The sequence below is a fragment of the Mustelus asterias genome, chromosome 9, assembly GCF_964213995.1.
Source record: "Mustelus asterias chromosome 9, sMusAst1.hap1.1, whole genome shotgun sequence".
Taxonomy (NCBI): Eukaryota; Metazoa; Chordata; class Chondrichthyes; order Carcharhiniformes; family Triakidae; genus Mustelus; species Mustelus asterias.
The window spans coordinates 45,110,432-45,124,600 of record NC_135809.1 but is presented as its reverse complement, the minus strand read 5'-3'; the positions used below and the strand labels follow the sequence as shown (position 1 = coordinate 45,124,600).

General features: G+C 39.4%; 1 protein-coding gene across 2 annotated transcripts in view; it reads left to right on the top strand.

The window, feature by feature from the left end:
• Window positions 1–12,039, top strand: part of nup50 (nucleoporin 50) — a 65,728-nt gene extending 53,689 nt beyond the window's left edge. For both annotated transcript variants that reach the window (XM_078220115.1, XM_078220116.1), the window contains exons 7-8: window positions 6,793–6,911; window positions 10,984–12,039. In XM_078220115.1, the coding sequence (XP_078076241.1) occupies window positions 6,793–6,911; window positions 10,984–11,195 (331 nt within the window). In that variant the 3' untranslated portion in view covers window positions 11,196–12,039. The remainder of the gene's footprint in view (window positions 1–6,792; window positions 6,912–10,983) is intronic.
• Window positions 12,040–14,169: the final 2,130 nt, after the last annotated feature.

Here is a 14,169-nt window from a genome sequence, read left to right as displayed (position 1 = left end):
ATTCTTACAAATGTTTAAATTTATGGATCATATCACCGTGTTATGTGTACTTTTCTCATGAAAAATACCTTCTTTTCATGTATTTTTACTTCATATCAGACAGCATCCTAGTGAATCTATGTTGTATCCTTAGAGTGTCATTCCAAATATTTCATGCTACTCTGAGATCTTACTAATGTTATGTATAGGCTTAGTATTAACTCTTGGCTTTTATATTCTATACTACCTGATGATGGAAAACCAATAATTCTGTTGGCTTTTATTACAGTTTTAGCAACCTGACTTGCTGCTCCCAGTTAATCTGTACCCTATCTCTTCCATGTCACCAAACCCACTTCCATTCAGAGCACTTTTAAACAAAATTTGTTACCTACCTCAGATTTACAGACATTGAACACACATCTACCAGTTTTTAAGCCCATTCTCTCATCACCTTTGCACTATTGCTTTGGTCACGTAAAGAATTAACTATATTGACTGCAAATTATGCCACCACTATCAGTTTATAATAAAATCGTTGTGCACAGTTAATAGAAGGATCTGACCCTTTTGGGCATGTCTACCTATTTCCAACCACTCTCTAAAAACAGTCTTTAACTCTGTCCTAATGAATTTTCAACATACTGTCTTACCTTCCCCTAATTTCATGCACCTTAATCTTCTATAATGGTACCATGCAAAAGTTTTCTGAAATTTGTCTACATCGACTTCATTTTCCCCATCTATCGTGTGTTATTACCACCTCAGAATTCTATGACATTTGAAATCTGTGTGGACTAATTTTACTTTTATTTTTACCAAGATACATGTGGTCATTTCATGGTATGGATGGATACCAAAGCATGGTGGTTATATTATTGGACTGATGATGCAAACTCGTGGTCTAATGATCTGGAGACATGAGTTCAAATCTCACCCCACACAATTAATTAAATAAATAATGGTGGCCACAAAACTACCAGATCTGGTTCATTAATGTCCTTCTGCTGTCCTTCCCTTGCCTAGCCTCTGTGATTCTACACCCACAGAAATGTAATGGACTTTTAACGTGCCTCTGAAATGCCCTAGAAAGCCATTAATTTGTATTACACTGCCAAGACAGAGTGTAGGATTAAAACTGGAAGGGCAATGGGGCACAATAAAGACACACCCAGCCCAGTAAAACCTAGAAAATTCTTCTAACGTTCTGGGGATATGCCAAAGTTGGGAGAGCTATCTCAGTCTCGTCTTTTCAGTCTGCTATCACCATAGAATCATTCTTTTAGCCAATAACCCCCACTGCTCCACCCTGAAGTCTGTCCATTGGCAAAGATTGTGTTACAATGGTATATAGTCAGGAGAGAATGACCTTGGGAGATTAAAACATTGACTCTTGATTCCAGATCCCATGAAGTCTGAAAACAGCAGGTAATTCATGGTCAAAGATGTGTAGGTTAGGTTGATTGGCCATGCTAAATTGCCCCTTAGTGTCAGGGAGACTAGCATGGTAAATACATGGGATTACGGGGATAGGGTCTGGGTGGGATTGTTGTCAGTGCAGACTCGATGGACTGAATGCTTCTGTAGAGATTCTATGACCACAATCTGCTATACTCCCTCAGTCAGTTGTCCAGTTCGGGCATTGAATGTTTTGAGTGGGGACTTCATTGTCAGTCACTAAGCATGGCTTGTTAGCACCACTATTGGCTGAGTATTAAAAGGCATAGTTACCAGATTTTGCTTGCAGTAGCAGTGAAAATATCAACACAGAAAATTTGTCGTCAACCTCCAATCTACCGACACGGATGCAAATATCCATGGCGAATTATTAATGACCACTACACAGTCTTTGTGGAGATGAAGCCCTGATTTCATACTGAGGATGCCATCCACTGTGTTGTGTAGTACTACCATTGTGCTAAATGGAATATATCCAGAACTGATTTAGCAACTTATAAACGAATAAACAGGCATCCATCAAGCACTGTGTGTCATCAGCAGCAGCAGAATTGTATTCAACCACAATCTGTAACCCCCATGGCCCAGCATATCCCTCACTATCATTACCAACAAGCCATAGGGGAGGTGGTGGCATGTTGGTATTGTCACTGGAATGGTAATCCAGAAACCCAGGGCAATACACTGGGGACCCAGGTTCAGATCCCGCCACAGTAAAATTTGAATTCAAGAAAAAGTCTGGAATTAAAATCTAATGATGACCATGGAACCATGTTGATTGTTGTAAAAAACCCATCTGGTTTACTAATGTCTTATAGAGAAGGAAATCTGCCAGTCTGGCCTACTTGTGACTCCAAATCCACAGCAATGTGCTTGGTGCTTAACTGCACCCCTCCACGCACCCAGGGCAATGGACAATAAATGCTGGTCCAGCGACGCCCATGTCCAATGAACAAATAAAGAAAGCTAAGGGATAGATTGAACAAAGTGCAGGATGGCATGAAAGCAGCAGGAGGCACATCTAAAAGTAAGGACTCACCATGGGGGAAGCTACAAATGTAGGGCTACATGCATTTGAAGCAGCATGTCAGAGCTAAGCAATCCCACCAGCCAATGGATCTGACCAAAGCTCTACATTCCTGCCACACCTTGTCATGAATATTGGCTGCAAGAACTTCCTCATCTTCAATGATAGCCAAGCCCAACACACATGTACAAAAGAAGTGTTTAAGACCATCTTCAGCCAGAAGTGAGTGTGGATGATCCAACTCTGAGTTCCCCATTTTCGCAGTATCAGTCTTCAAATTCAGAGACGTGTTTCAGCACTTGAAACACCATAACAAATAGGGCTATGGACCTAGTGCTGGAAATTGGGATTGGAATTGATAGATGCTGATGGCTGGAATAGACACGATGGGCCAAAAGGCCTCTCTCTGTGCTGTTTAGTCTATGATTCTAGTCTTGTTTCTACCTAAGCTGTAACATTGACAAGTTGACAGTGAAAAATTGCCCTGGCCATAAAAGCAAGGCAAATCCAATCCTGCCAATTATTACCCACCAGTTTACTCTCAACGTGGATGTTAAGCGAATAGGCCTGTGAATTCTTGGATTAGCTCTTTTTTTAAGAAGTGGTACAACATTGTGCACTCTCCAGTCCGTTGGCATGCATTAACAATGATGCCTGGCGATAGATCTAGAACCTCTGCAATTTCCTATGTCATTTCTCTTCAGCTCCTTGAATGCATCTTGTCAAGCCCTTAGTCTCTCAGCTAACATCTTTTAAAAAAAATAGTCAATGTAACTCAACTCACTGTTAAGCACTTGAGTCTGGAAAATTTAACAATCTGCTTTTTTATAATGGTTAACAAAAGAAACCACACTCGTGTACTGTTCATAGGTGTTTTCAGTTTGTAAATTTAAATAAATGTGATACTTGAAGTTTAAGACATTTGGAAAAGCAAAAAACCCCTCAAATCCTTAAATGATTAGATAACACTCTTCTACCTCTCAGCTCCTTTTAGTGCACACATTGCCAGAAAGGGCATTTTATAAAATGCAATACTCACCACATACACCAGTTGAAAGCTCAAGCTCCTTGGGGAAAATATGTCCAGTTACAACCCAGACCTTTTGAGACAAACTAAAGCCTCGAAACTGAAAATTTAAGGACATCAAAATGGAGTTGTGTGGGTAAATTTAATCGTCATTATTTGTAAATTGCTATTTTTAAATTTCAATTAGAGTTTTAAAAAAATATCAATTTTTGCAAAAACCATTGAGAAATTTATTTTGAAGCCTGGACCAGTTGAACCCCCTTCATTTTGAAATCTGGAAATAAAAGTTATCAGTTTTTTAAAAAAAAACATGAAGTTGCAGGATTGCCATAAAAACGCAAAAGTTCACTAATATTCGAAGGAAATCTGCACATGCTATCTGGTCCCACACCTATTTGGTCAATCCTTAATTGTCTCCTTAAGCGACCTAGTCACTCAGTTATACCAAACTGCAACCAGCAGCCAAAGAATCATTATGGAACATAGAGGCCATTCAACTCATAGAATCCATGCCAGTGCTCTGTAGAGCAATTGGTCAGCATGATTTCCCCCACTCTATCCCTGTAGCATTGCAACGTTATTTACCTCAAGTTCCCATCCAATTTATTTTTATTTATGGAAAAGGACAAGGGGCAAACCGAAATAAGAATTAATAATTGAAGAACAACCAACTTCAGTGGATTGAGAATAGATCTGGCCCAAATAAATTGGAAGCAAAGATTGGCCGATCAATCTGTAACTGATTAATGGTTTGTCTTTTAAAGAACAACTTTTGGATACTGTCAGGGTATATTTTCAGAATCGGGAAAGGTAGGCAAACAAATTCAAAACTCCCTGGATGACGGAAGTAAAGAGCAAGCTGAAGCAGCAAAAGGTTTCCAAGGACAGATGTCAGGTGGATAATACAACTGACCAGGCTGAATATAGAAGGTTCAGAAGGGAAGTGAAAAAATAAACAAATAAGAGAACAGAGACAAGCAGCAAACATAAAAGGGAATCCAAAAGTCTTCTATTGGTATATAAATAATAAAAGGGTGGGTAAAAGGAGCAGTGGGACCGATTAGGGACCATAAAGGGCATTTACACATGGAAGCAGGGACATAACTGAGGTAAATGAATATTTGGCATCAGTCTTTACCAAGGAAGAAGGCCCTACCCAGGTCATGGTGAAAGAGAAAGTAGCTCAGGCGCTTGTTTGGTTTAAGGAGAAGATATTGGACTCACTATTGCTGACTACCCAAATTTGGTAAGGTACCAGGGCCAGGTAAGATGGATCCCTGGATATTGAGGAAGTGAGCATGGAAATTGCAGAGCCACTGGTCATAATTATCGAATTCTCCTTTAGATGCAGGAGCGCGCTAGAGAACTGGAGAATTATAGATGTTACTCCCTCGTTCAAGAAAGGTTGTAAGGATAATCCTGTCAGCTACAAACCAATTAGATTAACCTCTGGGGAAGCATTTTGGGACAAAATGAATGGCCTCTTGGGCAAATGTGGGTTAATTAAGGAAAGGCAGCATGAATTAGCTAAGGGCTTGAGATTTTTTGAAGAGGTCACACATGGTTGATAAGGGTAATACTGTTGATGTGATGTATATGGACATCCAAAAACATTTGATAAAGTATTGCACAACAAATTTGTGAGCAAAGTTGGAGCCCGTGGAACAAAGGGACAGTAGCAGCCTGGATACAAAGTTGGCTGAGTGACAGGAGACAGGGTAATGGTGAATAGTTGTTTCAACAGAGGGCTTATGAGGCTAATAGCATTGATCTGGTGTACAAGGACTTCCAAAAGGCACTTGATGAAGTGCCACATACCAGGCTTGTTCACAGAATAAAACATAAGAGTAGCAATATGGATACAAAGTTGGCTAAGTGACAGGAAATGAGATTGATGGTGAGTGGTTGTTTTTCAAACTGGAGTAAAGTATATAGTGGAGTTCCCGCAAGGTTGGTGCTCAGACCTCTTGTTCCTGATCTACATGAATGACCTAGACTTTGGTGTATGGGGAGCAATTTCAAACGTTGCAGGTGATACAACGTTTGGTAGTATTTTGATCTGTGAGGAGGCTGGTGTTAAACTTCAAAAGGACAGAAAACGGTTGATGGAATGGGTAAAGCAGCAGGTGAAATTCAATGCAAAAACAAGCATGAAGTGACTTATTTTGGTAGGAAGACCATGAAACAACAATACCAAATAAAAGGTAAGCGTGGTGCCGGAGCAAAGGGACGTGGGGCATATGTGCACAAATCATTGAGAGCGCAGCTAGTAAAGCATCTGGGATCTGAGGCTTTTATAAATAAGGGCATAAGAGTTCAAAAGCAAGGAAGTTATACTAAACCTTTATATAAAACACTGGTTCAGCCTCAGCTGGAGTAGCTGACCATCCGAGCTCTGGGCACCACAGTTCAGGAAGGATGTGAAGATGTTGGAGGGTGTAGAAAAGATTCATAGAGTAGTTCCATGGATAAGAAACTTCAGTCAAGTAGATAGATTGATGAAGCTGGGACTATTCTCCTTGGAGAAGATTGAGAGGAGATTTGATAAGAGGTATTAAAAATCATGGTTCAAGACAGAGTAGTTAGTGTGAAAATGTCCCTTTACTTGAAGGTGGATCAAGAAACAGGGCAGAGATTTAAGGTAATTGGCAAAAGAAGTATTGACAACATGAGGAAAACCTTTTTTTCATAGTGAGTGGTTAAGATCTGGAAAGCATTGCCTGAGTATGGTGGAGGTAGAGTCGACCATAGTACTCAAAGAAATTGGATTATTATCTGAAGAGGAAATATTTTCAGAGGTACAGGGAAAAGATAGTGTCACAAGGTGCATTGCTCTTGCCGAGCACCAATATGGACATGATTGGCCGAAGGACCACCCTCTATACTATAATGTTTCAATGATTTAGCTCCTTCCCTGCTGCTGATGCCACTTCAGGTGGAATTTATTTTTTAACCTCACTTCCACTTGTGCTCTGATACCTCAAAGCTCTCTGATTGAAATATACTGTCAAGGATTAAAGTCGGGGATAGTGCAGCTTTTGAAACTTCATCCCCTCAGACTCGCTCTCACTAATTCTGCCATTTTTACCAGGTTGTCCTCTTGTACTGTTTTCCCCAAGCTCTCCACACACACCTTGAGATTACATTTAAAAATATATTTGTTTATAAAGGGAAGTTCTTTCGCAAGTTAATAAATGGGGAATTTGTGTTAAATATCAAAATATGACAAGTGACATTTGTGGGATTCTGCACATTTTTTAGTTTAGGCTTGCGAGTTGCAATTTTGTTTTTGTTTATGCAGGTGTAAATTGTTCTACAAGAAAGATGGGGATTTCAAAGAGAAGGGAATTGGTACAATCCATTTGAAACCTGTGGCAGATCAGAAGATCCAACTGTTAGTGCGAGCAGACACTAATCTAGGTGAGTTGATTAACATTTATTTTCCAGATATCTTTGATTTGATTTATTTTTGTCACATGTATTAGTATACACTGAAAAGTATTGTTTCTTGCGCGCAATACAGACATCATGATACAGACAAGAGTACATGGGGAAGGAAAAAGGAGTGCAGAGTGTAGTGTTACAGTCACAGCTCGGGTGTAGAGAAAGATCAACTTAATGTGAGGTAGGTCCATTCAAAAGTTTGGCAGCAGGGAAGAAGCTGTTCTTGAGTCGGTTGGTATGTATCCTCAGACTTTTGTATCTTTTTCCTGACGGAAGAAGGTGGAAGAGAGCATGTCTGGGGTGCGTGGGGTCCCTAATTATTCTGGCTGCTTTTCCAAGGTAGCGTGAAATGTAGACAGAGTCAGTGGGTGGGAGGCTGGTTTGAGTGATGGACTGGGCTTTGTTCACGACCCTTTGTAGTTTCTTGCGGTCTTGGACAGAGCAACAGCTGTGATGCAACCAGAAAGAATGCTTTCAATGGTTGTATTTTATGCCAAATACTGGTAACTGGTTTAAAAATGGTGAGAATTGGTTGTTTAATATTCAAGGATATGAAGTGTTCAGAAAAAATGGGGAAGCAAAATGGGAGATACTGTAGTTTTGAAAAGAGAGGATGCCTTTGACAGGGAAAGGACAGATTCTATTTAGTTAGAGTTGAAATACAAGTGAGATATGATCATGCTGTTGGGAGGGTATTATATCGGCCTCCAAATAGGGAAAGATAGGGGAGAAAATCTGCAGGGAAATCAGATGTGCAAGACCAATGCAATGGTGATGGTGGAGATCTTTAATTACCTAAATATAGGTTGGGATAATGTGAGAGTGAAGGGAAAGGAGGGAGAGGAATTCCCAAAATGTGTTCACGAGTTGACTACTATGTCCTTAGTCCAACTAGGAAGGAGACATTGTAGGCCTGGTGCCAGGGAATGAAATGAGCTCAATGGATCACTTGCCTTTGAGGGAACTTTTGGTTAAGAATGATCATCGTATCAAAAGGTTTAGTCCAGTAACTGAAAAGAGCAAGGAACAATCTCAACTAGAACTTCTAAATTTGGAGAATGTTGACTTTAATGGGATCGTGTATCCAGCTAAAGTAAAAAGACTTGAAGAAAAACTATTACAGAACAGTGAATGATCTATTAAGGAGCAGATGTTTCAGTCCAGCCTAGATGCACTCAAGCAAGGTTAATAAGTATGGGAAACAAAGCCTGTGCTCTTTGGATAACTAAGGGGATAGAGAATATGATGAAACAAAAAAACGGCTTTATGATGCGTGACAGATTAATTATTTTATCCCTCATTCAATATATGTTCATTACGACATTGTTGTTTGTGGGAGTTTGCTGCGAGTTTATTGGTTACTGTTTTCATACATTACAACAGTGATGACACTTCAAAAAGTACTTCATTGGCTGTAATGTGGTTTGAGACAGCTCTTCATGGAAAACACTAAATACAAGTCATTTTTTACAAATGAGAACCAGGCCAAATGCAGTAAGTTGAGAGGGAAAGTGATGAGTAAAATAAGACTGACAATGAATATGAAAATATAATGTAAGCTAACATTACACGGAACCCAAAAATCTTCTAATGACATGGAAAGAATGAACAGGTAGTAAGAGGTGAGGTGGATTCAATTCCTATCGGGGACAAAGAGGGTGATTTATGATTAGAGGTGCAGGGTAAGGTTAGACTACTTTGAGCTCTTTTGTGTTTGTCCAGGAAGAGGATGCTGGTAATTTATCAGTTGAGATGATATTGGATGAAAATTGATGGATAGGATGTTCTGAAAATACTGACTCTCTTATTGAAAAAGTCACTGATGGCTGATGGGGGGCTTGTCAGGGTAGATGCTGAGGTTTTGTCTTGTGGGAGAGTCTAGGACCAGAAGCCATAATTTCAAAGTAAGGGGTTGCCCACATAAGACAGATGAGGAGGAATGTCTTCTCTCTAAAGGTAATGAATCTGTGAATTTCTTTAATGCAGGGGGCTGTAGAAGTTGGGTCTTTATGTATGTTCAAAGTTGAAATAGACAGATTTTTAATCCAGTAAAGGAACTGAGGGTATAGCGATGAGCAGAAGTGTTGAGAATTATCACATCAGTCATGATCTCATTAAATGGCAAAGCAGATTTGATGGGCCGAATGGCTTCTACTCCTATGTCTTATGGTCACCTGGATTCCTTACATCCCAGGTTGCTAAAGGAAGTGGGGGTGGAGATAGCTGAAGCGCTTGCCATAATCTTCCAATCAACCTTAGAACATTCAACATAGCAAATAGGAGTAGGCCATTCAGTCCTTCAAGGCCTGCTCTGCCATTCATTGAGAGCATGGCTGATTATCCAACTCATTAGCCTGGTCTTCTCCCCTCATAGGCCTCGGCACATACTTAGATTATGACCCCTGGTTATATCCTTTCTGCATCCCTGTCTAATCCTGTCAGAAATTTATAAGTTTCTCTGAGAATCCCTGCTCATTGTTCTGAACACCAGCAATTATAATCCTAACCAGCTCCACCTCTCCTCATAAGTCAGTCTGGTAAACCTTCACTGTGTTTTGAGTTTGGCAGCAAGGGCTGATTGTGTACTGTCAGTATTTTGCCTGTTGTGAACAGACAAAGGGATATGCTGTTCGATACATCCTGCCAATCATTGGAATGTATGCCCTATATATCTGGCATCAACCAGCACTGAAATTCATATGCCTAGAAACGTGAAGCACTCGATCATTTCCATTTTATCCCCATTGATGTAGACAGCGGCATGATCTCCACTATGCTTCCCAAGTCAATTACTATCTCCTTCATTTTACTGACATTGAGGGAGAGATTATTTTTGTCGCACCAATTCACAGATTCTCTCTCTTTCCTGTACTCTGTCTCATCATTGTTTGAGATCTGACCCACTACGGTGGTAATCAGCAAACCTTGAAAATCAAGTTGATGGGGAATTTGGCCAGACAATCATAGGTGTATAAGAAGTATAATAAGGGGCTGAGGACGCAGCCTTGTGGGGCACTGGTGTTGAGGATAATCATGGAGGTGGTGGTATTGCCGATCCTTATTGATTGTGGTCTGTGGGTTAGGAAGTATAGAATTCTACAGTGCAAAAGGAGTCCATTTGGCCCATCAAGTCTGCACCAGCCACAATCCCACCCAGGTCCTATCCCCATAACCCCATGCGTTTACCTTAGCTCGTCCCCCTGACACTAAGGATCAATTTAGCACGCCCAATCCACCTAACCTGCACATCTTTGGAGTCTAGGATCCAGTCATGGAGGGAGAAGCCAAGCCCTAGGAGATGAATTTTCGTAGGAATAGTGATGTTGAAGGCTGAGCTGTACTAAATAAATAGGAGTCTGACATAAATGTCTTTGTTATCCAGGTGTTCCAGGGTTGAGTGTAGACCACATCCCACGCGTCAATCAACCAGCACTCTCTTCACAAATAGTATAAATTGTTGTGCCTTTCTTGTGAGCTATCCTGATGGCAAAGATTTGAGAGCATGTCTCCTTCAGCAATAAATGTTTTTTTTGACACCGTTGCCAAAATTAAACTGTTAGACTTATTAATTGGAAATTGACAATCCAAAGTGTGTTGTCCATTAGAAAATTGAACTGTTCAAGGGATTAAAGGCCTTCAAAGAAAATTATGGGCAGTGGATCAATAATAAACCTGATGACCAATGGTGGCTTTTGATTGAAGTATAATTGGTCAGTTTTACTCTGCCTAGAAAAATTTAGACAATTTTTGCATTAAGAAATATAAAAGATAATTTTTTAATGCTTGCATTTGGGGCTGGGGGAGCAATTTCCATTAACCAGTAGGTCATTAATCAGTGACGTAAATTTAAGATTCTGATACCAAGAGGCTGTTGAGCCATCAAATGGCCCATTGAAATTTGAGGCAGAATCTGTAATTGCCTTTCAAGGGGAAGTAGAGATCTATTTGAAAAATAAAATTTCATTGTGCAGGGGGAATGGGATTATAGGTAATGGCTTGTATGGTTCTATAATTTAATGGCTTTGACTTACTTTCTTCTGTTGATCAGGAAATATTTTACTGAACATTATGCTTCATCCATCACTGCCTTGCACAAGGACAGGAAAGAACAACATCCTCATTGTTTGCATTCCCAACCCTCCCATTGATGAGAAGAATCCTGACACTGCTATTCCAATTCTGATCCGTGTGAAAACCACTGAAGATGCAGATGAGCTCCACAAAATTATAACCGAGAAAAAGGCTGCTCATCAAGTGTAATTCCTGCTCACTTTAGTGGCGTGAAGAGTTTTTGCCAAGTTGCTGCTAGGGTCTTTATTTCTCTTTTTTAAAAGTTAATATTTGAGGGAAATATGTTGGTTAGGTGGATTGAATGTCAATGCATTCATCCTAATTTGGACATTCTTGGGTATTGTCCTTTTTTATTTGGAGTGAAATTGCTTTCTGCACACAATTGTGACCTAACCTGATTTTTTTTTGAAAGCAGCATTGATAACTCATTTTATACCTTAAGTTTCATTTAATGGGGCCAGCATATTCCGTAACCCTGCAATTCTTGACCAGGAAGAATTTAGGGGATTGGAGATTTTAATTCTTACCTCTGCTATTATTCAGTCTTGCTAAACCAGTTTTTTTGGGTTCTTGGATGAACTCCAAGCTGCAGCAATATTTGAAGCTGCTCTAATAATTGGACTATAGGTAAACGATTACTATTCTACCCCCCCCCCCCCCCCCCCTCCAATGCACCCCATTCCATCCTGAAAAAGCCAATTAAGTAGCTCTGTCCACAAAAGTTAAAATGTATAAGGTTCATACCTGATGTGGTAAAATAAGATGAAGTAATGAGCCTAGGAGAACTTGGAAACTAAAATGAGCAAGAAAGGCAGACAAACCAAACCAGAATCAAAAAAATGATTGAAAAGACTACAAGGACAAGGAAGGAAATGACAGGTGAACAACATTGAACATAACCAGGTGATAAAAGAAATTTAGATTTTTGTCATTTCCACCAAAATCACTTGCAGCCGTCCATTTCAACTGCTTGTAAGCTACATGATTTTCATTTCATGTCACAAAATTGTAATAAAAAATTACATTGAATCTGTTGATTTGTTGAGCTTGATTCTTGTACATTGTATCTTATAAGTAGTTTCACTGTACAAAAATAGTTCCATATCATGCAAATCTATCTAAAATTAACATTGTAACCTAAATTGACCTTTTCTGTTGAAGCGGTCATAATTTAATGCCATGGAATCTCCCTTGAAAATAACCTACTGGTGGCATAAGTTCATCTGTTCAATATTGCTTACTCATCTATATACAAAAATTCAAAGTTTCTTAAATTACGGCCTTCGGATCATTAGAATTGGCTAATATTATGCAATTGTATAGTTTTTTTTCACTTAATACATGATACTTTCATTACATGTCCTACAATGTAGTTCTGGAGGTTTCCTTAAAGTTGCCATATTTAAAGATCTTTTAAATTGCATAATTTTGATCTGAATTTTAAAATATGAATATGGCCTATGCATCTGGATTGGTGAACCTTGGAGACAAAATGGAATGTTGGCATTTATTGCATGGTGAATGGAATCTAAAAGTAGGGAAGTTGTACAATAGTTGTATAGAGACCGCATCTGGAATACCGTGTTACAGTTGTGGTCTCCTTATTTGAAAAAGAATACAGTTGGTTAGAAGTGATCTAGAGAAGATTCATTCTGCTCATTCCTAGGATGAGGGGCTTCTCCTGTGAAGAAAGGTTGACCAGGTTGGACCTGTACCCATTGAGGTTTAGAAGAATGAATGGTGATCGTATTGAAACGTATAAGATCCTGAGAGGACTTCATAGGCTGGATACTGAGAGGATATTTCCATTTGTGGGGGAGACTAGAACTAGGGGACACAGTTTAAGAAAAAGAGGTTGCAAGACTTGATGAGAAGTTTTATTCTCTGAGGGAGGTTAGACTGGAATTCACTTCCCCAGGGAGCAATGGAGGCTGTGTCATTTGATCGATATGGAAGCCTAGGGCAATGGAAGGGGCAAACAGGAAAGTGGAGTTGAGGCCACAATCAGATCAGCCATGATCTAATTGAATACTGGAGCAGGCCGAAAGGGCCGAATTGCTTATCCTAAGTACTATGTTTGTGTTTGAATGCCAAAGATAAGCAAATGTAGATTAGATATAATCAATAGAACCAATATTGGCCTTTCCGTATTCAGCCTTCAACAGTATATGAATATGCAATATATAACTTAAAAACAGCGCTGTGTATCTTAAATCTTGAGCATCAAATCTTTGAACTGGGCTTTGAGCAACAATATGGGAGACGTTATTTTAGCAATGTGGGATTAAGCAACTGCCTTAGATTTAAGTATCCCTGGAAATTATCAAACTTGACAACTTTGTCATAGTCTTGGTGTGTTTTAAATGATCATAGGATCAGAGAATGGTTTCAGCACAGGAGGTAATTTGAACCGTCACCTCATGTCACCTCTGGTTCTCTTGACACTCATCTTAAATCTGTCCCCTCTGGTGTTCAACCCCGCCACCAAAGGGAACAATTTCTCTTTTAACTACTTCCAGACCCCTCCTGATTTTGAACACCTCTGTCAAGCCTGTTTTCACCTTCCCTTTAAGAAGAGCTGTCCCGGTTTCCCCAGTCTGTACTGTAACTGAAATCCCTCATCCCAGAAAGTAATCTGACTTTTCTACACCCTCTTTAATGCCTTCATGTCCTTCCTAAAGTTTGGTGCCCAAAATTGGACATAACGTAGTTGAGACTGAATTGCTGTTTTATACAGGTTTGTTTAAATCATTAAAAACCTTGCTTGCCCTGATTCTGGCAAAGATTAATCATCTACAAGTCACAGTTTTGTTGTCTATCGATGTACTGGACTGTCCTGCTGACATGACTTGTGAATCTGACCACAGATGTATTAAATGTTGCTAGATCTTGTCACTAATCCATAATTATATCCATATATATCCATATAAATTTGCATATTTGAATCCCTCATTAATTCTTGACATTAAATTGCCATTTTGTACAGTTTTTATGTTCAAAATCCAACTAACAATTGAGAAATAGGAATAACGATCTTTGACTGAAATTGATCTGTAAAAACGCCTGTTTTAAATACAGCAAAAACCTTTTTTTCAAGGCTGAAGTTCATGCCAAAATCAGTTACACCCAACCAGAAATCCAGAATGAATGACTCTAAATTTTA